The sequence below is a fragment of the Mustela erminea genome, chromosome 17 (assembly GCF_009829155.1).
Source record: "Mustela erminea isolate mMusErm1 chromosome 17, mMusErm1.Pri, whole genome shotgun sequence".
Classification (NCBI taxonomy): Eukaryota; Metazoa; Chordata; class Mammalia; order Carnivora; family Mustelidae; genus Mustela; species Mustela erminea.
In genome coordinates, this window is record NC_045630.1 from 7,050,261 (window position 1) to 7,066,337 (window position 16,077).

Consider the following 16,077-nt stretch of genomic DNA (forward strand, 5'->3'; position numbering starts at 1 on the left):
ATGTATTGCTTTGCAAAAATTAAATTTGAAACCTTTCCACACACTTAATGGTTTAAATAGGGGCAAAGTTCTTAAAATAACTATCACCAGTCTACAGAAACAGAATGATAGGAACAAAGTTTGGTGGCCACAGTGTCAGTGAATGGTGAGAGGAGCTCATGCTTGAATCACTGGATTATTTAAAAAACAAAACCAAAAACAAAACCCCAGAGAAACCAAACAAAACCCAAACATAGGTGCTCCATGTCAAGGTGCCCTGGAGCAGAGGAGTAAAACCTGGAGGAAATAGAAGAGGAATCGGGTCTGCCTGTGCCCACACCCGGCCTGACCAAGAGGCCCTAAACTCTGACCAGGTGCACGGCCCCCTCATCAGCCCCCACATATACCAGGGAGCTGCTGAGAACCTCGGAGACCTCCCACCTTCCAGATGTGCCCCCAGCTAGCTCTGTGATCTTTCTCTCCCACGTCTCACCGCTACCTTCCCTTCCAAAGCCATCCTCCCTCCTGTTGCCATCCGTCAACCCCTGAGCCCCTTGCCCCCAGTCCTGAAGACTTCTGCACATTCACATCATTGTTATCTATATCCAGCACTGCCATCACCCTTAGTGACTCTCAAAGTTCACATGGTTGACCCACATGAATCTCCAGCCCCTTTGTCCTTGACCTGCATGCTTCCAGTATCTTCCATCTCCACCATACTTCAGCCTCCAAGTCCCATGGCCCATGTTGGGCTTGGACCTTGTCATCCCACAGAACTGCCCCATCGACTATAATAGAGCTCGACCTCGGACTCTGATTAAAAACCTCCTAACTCCCTCCTTCAGTGGCTAGTGCTACATCTGCTCTTCACAGGGACCGCCTACTCCTCCCCGCTCAGAAGCCTTCCTCTGTCTTCCTTCCATGTCGTCCAACTTGGTGTTATTGTCCCTCAATCCACCTAAAATCTTCAAGTCCTTGCTTTCCAACCCATCCACATGGCCCAAACCCACCCTGCTTGGTTTCAACCCTCTGTAGAGAAATCCAGGTGGTCCAAAGCTGTAAGAAAAAATAGAACCTAACCTCACATCTTGGTGTCACTATAATTCATAGTCTTTACCTTCAACTATATCTTCAATGGTATTCAAACACACTTCTAATTTATTGATGAAGAGCTCATGTTCTGGAACCAGACTGGATCCACTTGAATCTCCACACCAACTCCAGCCCTCACTAGCTGTGGTGTCTTAGGTAAGACACTTTACCTCTCTGTGCCTCAGTGACAGTGCCTGTAGGACAAGAAAACAGCAATACCTCCTTCATAAGGCTGAAAAGATGAAGTTGAGTAGAGTGGTGAACATAACAACCACTTCGTGGTTATCGTGCTTGAGCACTAGGATTTCCCAAACGCCATCTCTCTGTTTCCTTCTTTCTAGTAGATACTTTCAATCTTTGTCATGTGCTCCTTCTTGCTTACAACCCTCCTCTTGACTCCCCCACCCTTATTTGGCACATTATTTCAGTCTCAGTTTATAGTTTGTTTTTTTTCCAGGAAGTCATACCCCATCCCACTCCACTTCCCTTACTTGGCTTGAGGGTCCATTTTCAAACTGCTGCTCACCTTGTGTTATAATCGACTCTAATCCTCTTGAGAAGCCTGCGTTTAACTTGCTGTCTGTAGTGTCTCTAGCACTTAGCACAGGGACGGTACATAGGAAAAAATTAATGTATATGTGTATTAACTAAAAATATACAAATAATATTAGAAAAAATGAAGACCTAGACAGGACTGCGAACTCCCTGAGGGCCGCTATTTTCTCTGGATCACTTCTTTTTTTATAAAGATTTTATTCATTTATTTGGCAGATGGAGATCACAAGCAGGCAGAGAGGCAGGCAGAGGGCGACGGAGAAGCAGGCTCCCTGCTGAGCAGAGAGCCCAATGCGGGGCTCGACCCCAGGACTCCGAGATCATGACCCGAGCCGAAGGCAGAGGCTTTAACCCACTGAGCCACCCAGGCACCCCTGTTTGTTTCATCTTAACTGAATTAGGTGTCTTTGAGCCCAAGGACTTAGCTGGATAATCTTTAGATCCCTAAAGTTTAGTAGATTAAACCATACATCATAAATGGTCAATAAATTTTGACTTGGTTTCATTACAAATTTTATTTAACAATGTAATCTCTCTCTCATTCATTTATACATTTGACAAATGCTGATCAGGTACTTATTTTGTTGCAGACACAATGGTAGAGGCCAGGGATCAAATGGTGACCAACCAGTGTGCAGCCCACCAGGGCAGACATATTGACCACACAATCACCCTAAAGATGTGAAATTTCGATCAGGGTAAGCTCTTGGTATTATTTTCCAGGGCTGCCATAACTAAGTATCACAAACCAAACGGTTTAAAGAACAGATTGTTATAATCTCACAGTCCTAGAGGCTAGAAGTTCAAGATCAAAGCATCACCATATTGGTTCCTCTTGAGGACTGTGAGAGAGGGATGTGTTCCAGGCCTCTCTCCTGGGCTTACAGAGGCCCAGCTTCTTCCCATGTCTCTTAATATCATCTTCCCTCTCTGATGTAAATGTCCAAATTCCCTTTATAGAAGGACACCAGTTGAGTTAGGGCCAATCCTAATGACCTAATTTTAACTCAGTTATCTCTGTAAAGACCCTCTCTTCAAAGAAGTCATACCCTAAGGTGCCAGGGTAGGACTGCACAATGTGAGCTCGGGGGTGCACAAGTCAACCCCTAGCATTTTTCAAAGGAAAAGCATATAGCACTGTGAGAACTCAAGGAAGTCAAGGAAGGCTTTCTTGGGGAAGAGATCCAAATAGCCAGTCAGTATATGAAAAAGAGGTTAACCTTTTTAGCAATCAGTCATGTGCAAATTAAAACCACACACATTCCTATTTTACCTGTCTACCGCAAGATTTAAAAGTTTGAGAACACCAAGTGCTGACGAAGATTGATTCTTGGAAGCTGCTGGTAAGAAAACACATTAATACAAAATTTCGAAACACTTTGGCATAATAAGTGTGAAGATACATAAACCTTTGACCAGGGATAAAGCTTCCATGTATAAAAACCTAGAGAAAAATTACACAGGTGTGTATCAGGATCCAGGTACAAAAATATTCTTTGAAGCATTGCTTTTTATTTATTTTTGAGAAAGAGAGAGAGAAACAGTGAGTGAGCAGGGGAAGGGGCAGAGGAGAGGGAGAGGGAGAACCTTAAGCAGGCTCCATGTTCAGGGTGGAGCCCAACTCTGGGATCAACTCAAGACCCTGAGATCATGACCTGAGCTGAGATCACGAGTCAGAAGTTTAACTGACAGAGACACACAGGCACCCCTGCAGCTTTGTTTTTTGTTTTTTTAATTAAAAATCAATTAACATAAAGTATTAGTTTCAGAGGTAGAGGTCAGAGGCATATAATACCCAGTGCTCATTCCATCACGTGCGCTCCTTAATACCCATCACCCACTTTATTCCCTCACCCACCTCCTGTCTAGCAACCCTCAGTTTGTTTCTTATAGTTAGGGGTCTTATAGGGCTTTTTTCCCCTCTCTGATCTTATCTTATTTTATTTCGCCCCCTTCCCCTCTGTTTATTTATTTTGTTTCTTAAATTCCATGTATGTGTGAAATCATATGCTATTTGTCTTTCTCTGACTTATTTCACTTACCATAATACCCTCTAGTTTCATCCATGTCATTTCTGGCAAGATTTCTTTCTTTTTGATGGCTGAGTAATATTCCTGTGTGTGTGTGTGTGTGTGTGTGTGTGTGTACCACATCTTCTTTATCCATTCATCTATTGATGCACATCTGGGCTCTTTCCATAGTTTGGCTATTGTGGACATTGCTGCTATAAACATTCAGGTGCACGTGCTGCCTCGGATAACTACATCTGTATCTTTGGGGTAAATACCCAGTAGTGCAATTGCTAGGGTGAGGGTAGCTCTATTTTTAACTTCTTGAGGAACCCCCATATTGTTTTCCAGGGCGGCTGCGCCAGCTTGCGTTTCCACCAACAATGGAGGAGGGTTCACTTTTCTCTGCATCCTCACCAACATCTGATGTTTCCTGAGTTCATTTTAGCCATTCTGACTGGTGTGAGGTTGTATCTCATTCCTACAGTGTTGTTAATAATATCCCCAGGCCATGTTTCATAATATAAACATTTATCAAATCATTATATTGTATACATTAAATTTGTACAGTGTAACATTATATAATGTCAATTATGTATCAGTAAACATGGGGAAAATATCCTTAGACCAGAAACTAATGTCCTTCAACAGCACAACAGCTAAATAACCTGAGATTGTATGCAATGAAGAACCATAGAGCAGTGAAAGTGGACGGCCTGGAGTTTATGTACAATCATATAGATGAATCTCAGAAGCATTTTGTTGAGTTAAATAGAGAAGATACACAAGTATGATTCTAATTATGTGATTCAAAGGCAAGGATGGGTTATTGTCAGAGTCAGAATAACATTTACTCCTAGGTGAAAGGTTGGGGGTCATAACTGGAGAGCAGGTGGTGGGAGCTATGGTGGGCTGTGATACTCTGTTTTCACCCCCAAGTGGTAGTTACATGGATGTTTGCCTTCTAAGTATTCTATAAAATGGACACATGATATTTCTGTATGAAAGTCATATTTCACTATAAAAAAGTTAAAAAAGAAAAACACCAAAGCTACCTCTGAAATCATACCATTTAATCTTGAGTTCATCCCATTATTTTTGCAAACGATACCTTCCACTAGGGATTAAGTAAATCAGTTGCACAGCCAAGGCTGATACAAGTATCACTATGCACAATGTTGCATTTTGCCCGTAAAAATTCCCTATATTTGTGGAATCAAATAAAAATATGAAAAAAACCTGCTTTGATTCTCAGGTTGGATCATTAAATGCATGCTTCTTTGCAAAGAGGAATTTCCAAGTTGACGTGTATGAAGCTAGGGAAGGTAAGACAATACTGAAAATCGTGAGCTGTGAAAATTCTGATTCTCTTTCTCTTTAGATTTTAAAAAAGAAAGTTTTTTTTAGGAAGAGGAGCTTAGTTTTGTTTTGGTTTGGTTTTTTGCAGCCTCAGCTATCTAAATTTAATTTAATACAAAATCACAACTATTAGTGTTTTCTTTAAAGGAGATAACAGTTCTTTTAATTTGGTTCTGATTACACCAGTTCTTCAGGTCCTGTATCTTTTCCTGTCCTAAGATATAACACGGAGTCTACTTTCAATGTCTTAGATATCCGAGTGGCTAAATTTGCACGGGGAAGAAGCATTAACTTGGCCCTTTCTTATAGAGGACGGCAAGCCTTGAACGCCATTGGCCTGGAAGATCAGGTACCTTGTTCTTGCCTTTTCCTTGTAAAAGATAATACTTGCCATTTTCCAACAACTACGTGCTCTTGATTTCAGCCTGGCTTGAAGCATGGCGTAATGCCAAGAACCTTTGATGAAAATGCATTCCGCAAAGGTTTTCAAACTTCTAAATTTGGTCAAGAGGGTGAACATTTGACACTTGAGGCAGCTGGGGGGACTGGAGCATGATGGGGAGAAGACGGAGCCTGCCACCCCCCACCCCCTCGTTGATGGCCTCCGACACAATGGGCTGTTGGGTCTCGGCCCACGAGATGTGCAACTGAGGAGGCATCCGGGTGAGAAGAGGATTGCGAATCCCCCCCCCCTTTTTTTTAACCACACAGGTCCATTATCTCTTCTCCACAATTCTGAACTCCGAAAAGCTCTGGAAACAGAAAGCTTTTCATCACCCATTCAGCAATAAAGTTGACCTGATGTGAGGCCTTCCATGGCCTTCTAAATACTCTCATGGAGTGTGAATTTTTGCTACAGATATCTTCTGCTCAGGATGGGGTGCTGACCCAACGTCCATGGGCCGTGCTGTGCATGGGCACGCACACTCCATTATCTATCTAAAATTTGAAAACTTCGAACCCGGAAACCAAAGGGTCCCAAGAGTTTGGATAAGGACTGTGGGGTCTGTAGATTTTCCCAGTGGGGTCTCAACATTGCCCAACTTCTCATTGTCTAGAGTGTCACTTGGAAATGTAAACAGAAGTCATAAATTTTGCTGATGGTACTTTTGCTGACAACATGTCTTTGAGATGGTAACACGGGTCCCTACAGGTGCCAGTTCTAGTTCCACAGATTTCCTTAGATATGCGTGTAGGAAAACACTCTGCATGGGGCTTCAGGGCTCCAGGGTTTTCCTCCTCGTGCATGGCTCCCTCTGTTTTGTGATCGTGAGAATATCACTTATAACCTCCTTGATGCTGAACCCTTTTCCTTAATCATAACAGGTGATTTAGACCAGATACAATTTAAGTGAATTCCAAAATCTAAAGGTTTAAAAAAAAATTCAAAACCTAGAATTTGCAGGAACATACTTTTCATCCGTTAATCCTTTGCATTAATTTTTAATTTTTTTGAAAATATCCGAAACATCACATTTTGAAATGGATAGCTATCTGATTTGTGTGATGCTGCACTGTTGTCACTGAAATTGGTGTTTCCGGCTTTATTTCAGATTGTATCCCAAGGCATTCCCATGAGAGGAAGAATGATTCACTCTCTTTCGGGGAAAAAGTCTCCACTTCTGTATGGGACCAAGTCACAGGTCAGTTGACGCTGAAGGTAGTGTTTGCTTCCAGTTGAGTCTAACGTCTGGAACTTGACACTTGCTGATTGGTCCTTCTTTCCTCTCTGGTCCTATCTTCGGCCTTGTCTGTGTCAGTCTACTGTTCAGAAACTATACTAGTTAACAAGTTAATTGATAGGGGACCTTTAAAATAGGGCTTGGTTGCCAATAACCATTCAATAAGAGTTAGTTAGGTTCTTACGTTCTATTAGGCTCTTTTTTGCCTCTAGGCATCAGTCACGGTGACCTGGGACCCCTTTCTCTCCCCTCTCCTCTCAACTACATAGAGGAGATCACCATGTGTTTATGGCCAAGCATAAAATACAAGAACAACCCCAGAGGGTTTTCCCCAAACTGACTCTCTTGCCCCAAATTTAATTATAATGGAATTTATAGGAGAACCAGAAGTGTTTTCAGTGCTGTATAATTTCTACAACAACAGAGGCCAGATGGTGAGGTAGTTGACCAAAGAAAATCCATTTTCTGCTTTGTGTTCTTCTTGTCTTTACATAGTAACACACAGAGTTGGGGAAAGTGTGTATTTTTATCTAATATTTACACCTTCTAAGTTTATTGCTTTGAGAGAGAATGAATGTACCAAACATCTGTCAACCAGAGAAAAACCCAACTTGCTTTTCCAACAAGGCCTCATCTTAGGAAGTGCAGAACCCAAGAGAGGTTTGTGTTGAGTCTCTGTGCTCCCACACATCTCCCACTGCAGGTGGATTGGCAATTCTCAGATTCCGCTGGGATCTTGTTAAAATGCAGAGTCCGATTCTGTAGGGCCACGATGGAAGCTGAGATTAGACGTCCCAAACACACACGGTGATGTACGTGCTGCTGGTCTGTGGGCCACATGCTGGGCAGCAAGAGACAAAACACAGGTGCTTATGGGAACGAGTCTGTGTGGCCGTGAAGCACCTCACGCCCATTAGGATGCTACTATAAGAAAACAGAGAAACAGAAAATAGTTATTGTTGGGAAAGATGCGGAGAAGCTGGAACGCCTGTGCACTGTTGATACGAATAGAAAATTGTGCAGCCAGTATGGAAAACAGTCTAATGTTTCCTCCAAAAATTAAAAATAGGATTTCCATATGACGCAGCAGTTCCCCTTCTGGGTGCATATCCAACAGAACTGGAGGCAGGCACTTGAAGAAATATTTGAACCCTCATGATATTATTCACAACCGTCAAAAAGCAAAAGTGACCCAAATGTCCATCAAGGGATGGATGGATATAAACACAATGTGGTGGACACAAATGTAAAGGTAACAGAAAATATATATTGTTTCCTGCCTCTGGTTCCTGGGCCCACAGAACTCCTAAAACAATTGTAGTTTCCTGAAGGATAAAAGTACTAGGAGACCTTTTGTTCTAATATTTAGTCTTTGACTGTGGTTCCTTAACACAGAGCTCCTAAATCCCTTGGAATTTCCTGGGTGATAAGAGTATCTTTTGTTCTAATGGGGTAACTGTTAGTGGGCTCCTGGATGGGGGGGTGGTCACCAGAAAGACCAAGACAGCTTGGAATTTTCCCCAGAGGAGGGAGAGGGGCTGGGAGTGGAGTTAATGATTCACGTCCCTGTGAGGGAGTCTCCATAAAAATCCCCCAAAGTATGGAGTTTAGAGAGCTTCCAGGTTCACGAACCCTCAGAGGTGCCAGTGGAAGGGTAGCCCACCCACCCGTAGAAGGCAAACACACCCCTTGCAAACACATCTTTCCATCTAGATGTTTCCTCTGTGGCCTTGATCATATCCTTTTCTAATAAACTGATAAACAGTAAATCAACTGTTTTCCTGAGTTCTGTGAGATGCTCTAGAAAGTTCTTTCAACCTGAAAAGGGAGTCATGGGCACCTCTGACTTAAGCTGACCGGTTAGAAGCTCAGGTGTAAGCTACATTGCCATTGGCCTTTGGTGTGTGTGTGATGGGGGGAGGGGTACAGTCTCTTGGGACTGAGTCCTTAACCTTTGGAATCTGAGGCTATCTCCAGGCAGATGGTGTCGGGACAAATCATGGCACAGCCAGCTTGTGTCACTGAGAAATTGCTTCATGGAGGACGCCCCCTCCCCCCCCCCGCCACATCTGTTAGCCGAGTGTCGTGCGTGTGGTGGTAGATGAGAGTAATGAAGGCATTCCCCAGAGGAGAAGGGGGAGGGGCTTCTATATGACATGCTTTAGAATACTATTCAGCCTTAAAAAAAAGAAAGAAAGAAAGAAAAAAGAAAAAAGAGGAAATCCTGACACCTGCTACAACATGATTGGAGCTGGAGGGCTTTATATTAAGTGAAATAAGCCAGTCGCAGAAGGATACGTGCCCTATGACATTTATGGGAGGGCTCTAGAGGAGAGAAGTGCGTGGTGGTTGTCAGGGCCTGGAGGGAGGCAGAAATGGGGAGCTGTTCCTTAACGGGTAGAGAGTTTCCGCTGTGTAAGATGAAGAGTTCCGTGGATGGAGGTACAGCCGGTCATGCAGCATGTGAACGTACCGCGTGCCACCGACGGAACACTTAAAAAGAGTTAAGATGGTAAATATTATATAGTGTGTGTTTCGCTACGATGAAAGTTCGCTTAAAAAGTGGTTGAAAAGAAAAACACTCCAAAAACAAAGTGCCCAGGGGGTTGCAGGGGAGGTGGCGGGGAAGGATCAAAATTTTCCATTTAGCAACTTTCTCAAATAATAACCCACAGATTTGGGCGTTATAAAAACATAGGTACCGAGGTAATGCATGAGCCAGGCAGGAGGAGGAAGCGGAAGCAAATCTACTGACCATCCACAGAAAGATAAGCATCATTGGGTAGTTAATACGCCCTGTTTCATGGGCCCCAACTTGGGCTTGGTGCTGTAGGAAAGAAACACAAGATGTACACACGCATGCAAGGGTAAGCTGGACACATTAACTGTATCCTTTCCATGAACAACTGTCCTCTTGTGCAAGATGCCCTGTGCTTGTGCTACTTACCTAGGACGGGGAGAGGCGCTTGCAACCTCTTGAGGACAGCAGGTATTCGAGTCCTTGCGGAAAGAAGCTTCTGAGGGAAGCTCAGCAGGGTGGTTTGGAGAGGAGGTAGCTTTAGTTTTCAGAGATCTCACAGAGAAGGTGAGCTTGGAGAGGGACATTTTATTTAAATATCAAATCGGTGCCAAAATAACATTTTCCCAATTAAATGAGGGTCCACTGGTGAAGAGGAATAGGGTGAGACCAAAATTCTAAAAAAAAAATAAATAAAATAAAGGAAATCTTTATGTGCCCAGTGCGTATTGGTAAGAAAACATCTCACACGTGTTGGCATAACAGAATCTTACAGCGATGGGCAACCTTGGGCTCCTCGAATCCAACCGCCCTGCTTCACTGATGAAGAAATAGGCTACATGGTACGCAAGGTCAACATCAAGGGAGACGCAGGGCCGGTGTCTCATGCACAGTCGCCAGGGCAGCACGCTGCGGAAGGCGCTCCCAGGCACGCTGGGCAGCTTGACTGGTTGCACTCTTGCTTTTGCTACACTGAGAGCGACCATAGTAATCCTCCCACTCTGTTTTGGATTCAGGGGGAATTAGCCAAGTAGACCAATTCCAGCATCATCCCCCCTGAGCCCCCGAGAGATTGAGCCAATAAAGTGTGAGTAGACCGAGGAGGAAGACATGGTTCAGAACGTCAGGGAAGTTGGACGAACAGAGCGACTTGGACTTGAGCCTCAAACTGGCTTCCTTGCCCCCGGCTCCAGGGGAGGAGGGAGGAGGCGGCTTCCTCTCCACGGACGCCCCAGAGGGTGAAGGCCTTGGTGGGAGTTTCCATTTGGGGCCTTCAACGCATTAGAGGAAGTAGGAAATGATCGCTTGCCCACGGATCCTGCCCTTCTCAGTTCTTAAGAACTCAGTGAATGCTAAATTTGCGGCCACCTCTTTCTTCGGTTTGCGTTGTTACTTTTATAACAGGGTCGAACACGGAACATCCTTTAAGAAGAACAAGAGGTTGGTTTTGAATCGCTCAATTCCACAGCCTGTGGAAATGCAAAGCCTCCCGGTGACCCCAGGATTTCTGCAAATCGTCAGGGAGCTCACCCTCCCTGGGCCTCCCCCGTTCTCGGAGCCTCCGTCCTCCACCTGTTTTCTCTGCCCTTCCTCCCTGGCCGGGTCCAGACTCTTCCAGTCTTGCTGGTTCCTGCCATGTCCCTCCCAAATTGCCCTGGGAATGATCAAAATATTCCCTCATATACAGAGCAGGTCAGAAATCCCCATTTGTTTTTAATGATGCAGAAAAATGTATTTATTTTATTTTATTTAATTCCAGTGTATTAACATACGGCATTATATCAGATTCAGTTGTACAATACAGTTATTTGGCAATTCCCTGTAACCCCCTCTATGATCCCCTTCACCAGTGTCACCCATCCCCCACCCCCCCTAGCTCCCCAAGCCTTGCCCCTAACCTCCTAGCGCCCCCATACTAGAAAACATCTGCCTTTACAGGCTTTCGGAATATAGAGCAGGAGCATGTTTTTCTAATATACTCGAAAGTCTGCTGCGACCACCCTTGTACAAATATCCCAAGGAGATTCTCGAACTTCCTTTAGGTTTTATTAATAATGTTTTTGATTACCAGGGCCACTTTATCCTTCCTCACTTGTTTGTTCTTTTTTATTTTTCCTTCCCATGACTAGTGCTCAATTTTATTAAGGACCTTCGTGAAGGTTCATTTAAAACAACTTAGTCTGTCAGATGCAGTTGAATCACTAAGCAGCAACAGCAAGTTTCGGTGTTGGATTAATAATGTCCCACGCATTGATAATTACTCCACTAGCTGGCTAGGAAGAACACACTGTGATGAGGAGGGACTGTTGACACGTGACTCATAAAATAGGTTAAATTGTCATCATTTGAGCTATTACTTGAAACATACGGCTGCCAGAAGGCGACCAGTGTTCTTTTTGTTCCTGTTTTTGTCTTGAGAAAGAAGTTCGATAAAGCTATCCAGATCGGAAATCTGGAGCGGGAATATGAGAATTACTTCTCTGTAGCCTTCATCAGAGATGAGGGTTCCCCCCCAGTTTTATTGAGAGACAATTGTCCAAGTTCAAGGAGAGCCACATGATGGATTGATTGGTGTGTGCCGTGAAGACTTGTCTTTTCTTATTCATATTTTTTTCTTCATACGATCAACCTTTTAGAAGAGGCATTGGAGAAGTGAGGCGTGATGGGGAAGGCTCTAACTTTTGCTTATAACACAAGGCTGCTCCCGGACCCCGGGGGGAATGGACAGGGACTCTCTGAACAGGACCAGTTCCCAGATGATACAGGTGTCAACCACGCCTCCCGACTGAGATGGAAAGAATGTTTCCCCCACGTAAATGAGCCTTCCTAATTTAAATGTTTCCTAGCATACTCTGAATAACAAGTGTGGTTTCCACTGAAATGAGGGATTAATGACACAGAAGAGTGGAAACCAGAACAAAGAGGCAAAGAATGAAGAAGTCCTCTTAATACTAATTTATAGCAGAGACACAGGAAGTTGTGTCTTCAGTCATTGTCTTTGTAGCATGACGGAGTTATTTTTACACCAACTCTAGATTTAGCTGTTAATATTAAATGTCTACTTTTGGATGAGCTGAAGATTTATAAATTAGCATATTTGCATTAAATGATATAATGTTTCTAAATTTGGGAGACACATGCTTTAAATTTGTAAAGACTAGACTCACCCTGAATTGCAAGTCCCCATTTCGACTTTTGTGGGCTCTGGGTGGGCACTTTTGTTTTTGTGGGTCCGTCTCTCTCTGAAACAATAAATATTAAAAATTAGCTTTTATGAATGCGTTGGTATAGAGATTAATCAGGCTGGATTTATTCTCATGTATTCATTATATTTTTTTCTTCTGATTTTAGTATCAACTAAAATTAGAACATTTTGATGGACCCCTAAACATATGTTTCCTCTGTGCCTCAGGCACAGTCAGCCCTGCCGAATTGTCCCATAAAGTCAGAAAAAACAAACATGTGTCCCAGGTGGGGCTGATCCTACTTCTACCAGCACTTCCCCTCCCCACTTCTTTCACGTTGACATGAGTGCCTTCAAAGTAGTCTCTTTAGGGGCATCTGGGTGGCTCATTTAAGCAGTTTCCTTCCGTTCAGGTCATGATCCCAGGGTCCTGGCACTGAGCCCTGCATGGGGCTCCTACTCAGCGGGGAGTCTGCTTCTCCCTCTGCCTCTGTTTCTCCCCTCCACTTATGCTCTCTCTCTCACTCACTCCCCTCACCTCAAATCAATTTAAAAAAAAAATCTCTAAAACAAAAACAAAGTAGTGTCTTTAGGAAATAGTATACTTATTCTAGTGATGCTGTCATTTCTGAAGTTTTTCCAACAGCTCTATTTGGAGCCCTAGGATGAAAATAGAAGGTTTATGAGATGTTGTCAACATAAAACTATCTTAGTGAAAATAACATTTTTTTGCTATAAGATGAGGATTTGGTTTTTGTGGTATCAAACCTGAAAAAGCTTGAGTTTAAACTTGAACATTGTTTTGTATGTATTTGGTTAAAGTGCTTATTTTTTTTTTAAAGGCTCCTTAGCTAAATGACTACAAAACTAAGCTTCCAACCCTCTGCTAGGTGTTTCCTGTTGCTGAGCGAATAATGTGAAACGTTATCTGTCCATCCTCCAGAAGCAAACAGTATCTACTGTGTTTTCCTTGCAGTACATTCTTTCTGTAAGCAGAGCAGATCTAAACAAGGAACTTTTGACGGGTAAGTCCAACATTTTATTCAGCTATTGTCATTTCAGTAAAGTACATGAGCCTAACTAAGCTTGTCCCATGATTTACTGGGATTTGCTTTTATGATTCCATTTCCTGGGTTGCCTATGGGTTATTCGCACAGGCTATGTACAGCCCAAAGTCCTTCTTGAAAAAGTAGCACTAGATCCTTCGGCGTCTCTTTCTCTCTCATCTTACGCTGATGTAAATAAAAATCACTTGTCCACCACGTATTCAAGTCCTGCTGTCTTCTCAGTACTGCAACGAGTGAGTGCGCACTCCCTGAAGACCTCGTGGACCAGAAGAAGAGCAGATATCCTCGAAGGACTTGCCCAGGGGCACAATGAGCCCCACACTACAGACACACGAGAAGCAGTAGTTGGAGGCTGAATGGGGTGGTGGTCTTTAGGGTATGTCGATAATTCCTGGGCACAGCAACCAAGCGGTAGACTGAGCGAGAGCCCGGAGGTCGGGGGGCACCAGTGCTGAAGGTGGAGGCACGTGCTTTTGTAGGAGACCAAGGAGATAGACGGCCAAGGAGGCTGAGAAAGAGGAAGCTGTGACATCCGCTCTGAGACTTCGATGTGTTACAGACCAAGCCATTCATGGACAAGCCTCTGAACTGCAAATTAAATCTGTAGCTTGGATAATTGAATTGATAATCCAATCACCTTCCAGGTAGCCCTTGATCACAACAGGTTTTTGTTTTTTTTTTTTTCTCTTCCTCAGCGTTTGTGCTAATCAGGTCCATTCCCCGCAGAGCATAACTGTTGAGTAATTCTACCATCGGTTCCTCTATGCAATCCGGCAGCCTCTGAGTTTTGGAGAGCAGCGATGCTCCGTGGTTTACCTGTGTTTTTCCACAGCCCCTGACCCAGCATGAGTTTGCAGCGTGTCTGTTGAACGCTGAGCTGGTGGGAGTCATCTGCGGAGCTCACTCCTGCTGACTCACCAGGGACTTCAGAAATAGGGCTTAATATTCTTCCCAATTCCACTTCTTTACTTATATTTGCAAGACTATCTTTTGGATGAGTAGCTGTTGGGGGGTTTGGGGGGTGTAGGTAGTTGCTAGATATACTCATACTGATCTCCAGAAGTCCCAAAACAGCTTTTTAAAAAGTAGCCTGTAGCAAACCTAAGACAATCCCTTTAGGACATTCTCTGAATTTATTAAGAAAAAAATGAGAGCAAACATTCACTGAGGCCCCAGAAGTATGTTCATTGTTCTATATACATTGATTTATAGACCCTCCCAACAGCTCTGTGGGGTGGGAGCTCTTTTCCCTCTGTTTTACAGGTGGTGAAGGAGGTTTCCAGAGCTCCCCCCCAACCCCCCAGCAGCCCACATGGTTAATAAGTGATAGAGTCCGGGCTGGAGCTTGGGCCCCTACTCCAAAGTCCATGCCCTTATCCGCGAACGTCAGTGCCCCCGGCAGGACACACGACACATCTGCTGACAGCAGGAGCCATGGCCTGGGAAGAACTGACCTTGTGGACAGACCAGAAGCTCCCAGCCCTGGTTTTCCTTAGGAATGTGCTGCACGCTGTGTAATTTCAGAAATACCACAAACTCGAGAATGAAATGAACACGGCCTCTCTTCGCTCCTAAACATCATTTGGCACATAAATTCTTTCATACGGCTTTCATTCCTTTACACACATGTGTGAGCCGCCGGACCGAACAGCACCCCGCCCCCACCCCCCAGCCTCAAGAGCGAAATCACTGCCCTGCACTCCATGGAGGATTGCTTCATGGTTCACTGTGTGTGTTGGGGGGCCGGGGGGTGGTGTTAATAATTGTTAAGCAAAGGAAGCAGAAAAAGGCTTGTGGTCAAGAAAATGTGGTAAATTCTGCAAGAAACAAGTTTTGTAAGTTTTCTTACAGTCTTTCTCTGATGGTCTGCATTGTGGATTTTTTAGAGCAGCACTGTCCAAGACCCGGCCAGAGATGGCAGACTCATGTGTAATTTAAACTTTTTTAGTAACCACTTGTAAAAACCAAAAAAAGAACCAAGTTAACTTTAACAATATATTTTAACCTAATATATCCAAAGTATTATCATTTCAATGTGTAATCAACAGAACACAGTTATTCATGAGACTTTGGGGGGGTAACTGAGTTGCCCAAACCCACTGTGTGCAATTCATCTCCATTCAGACTAGCCACATGTGGCTGAGGACCAGGACCGCACAGCTCAGGGGTCAGACTGTTAGCGTCTTGCTAATGGCTTTGACCACAAAATGGTTTTTATTAGGAAGCATATTCCAGGACTATTGTTCTGTAGAAACTTTTTTGAGCTGTCTTAGTATACATTTAAATAAAAAATAGATTTTTTTATTTTTTTTTTTAGATTTTATTTATTCGACCGAGAGAGAGCACAAGCAGGAGAAGGGGCAGCAGGTAGAGGGAGAAGCTGGCTTCCTGATGAGCAGGCAGCCAATGCAGGGCTCGATCTCAGGTTTGTGGGAGCAGGACCTGAGCCAAAGGCAGACACTTAACTGACTGAGCCACCCAGGTGCCCCCCCTCAAAATTAAATTAAATTTAATTTTTTAAAAGCTTGATTTCACAAACACATTTTGAGTTTATATAAGGTATCCGTCATGGTTCCGATAAACTCTGTTTTCTCCGAAGTTATTTTCCAGAAGATTTCTTAAACATAGATAA

The 16,077-nt window shown here is 43.7% G+C and overlaps 1 protein-coding gene across 1 annotated transcript in view; it reads left to right on the forward strand.

Moving 5' to 3' along the window:
- Positions 1-16,077, forward strand: part of KMO (kynurenine 3-monooxygenase) — a 46,214-nt gene that overhangs the window by 12,263 nt on the left and 17,874 nt on the right. Inside the window, 4 exon segments of the mRNA XM_032319401.1 lie at positions 4,891-4,960; positions 5,246-5,343; positions 6,548-6,637; positions 13,355-13,403. Of these exon segments, the coding sequence (XP_032175292.1) occupies positions 4,891-4,960; positions 5,246-5,343; positions 6,548-6,637; positions 13,355-13,403 (307 nt within the window).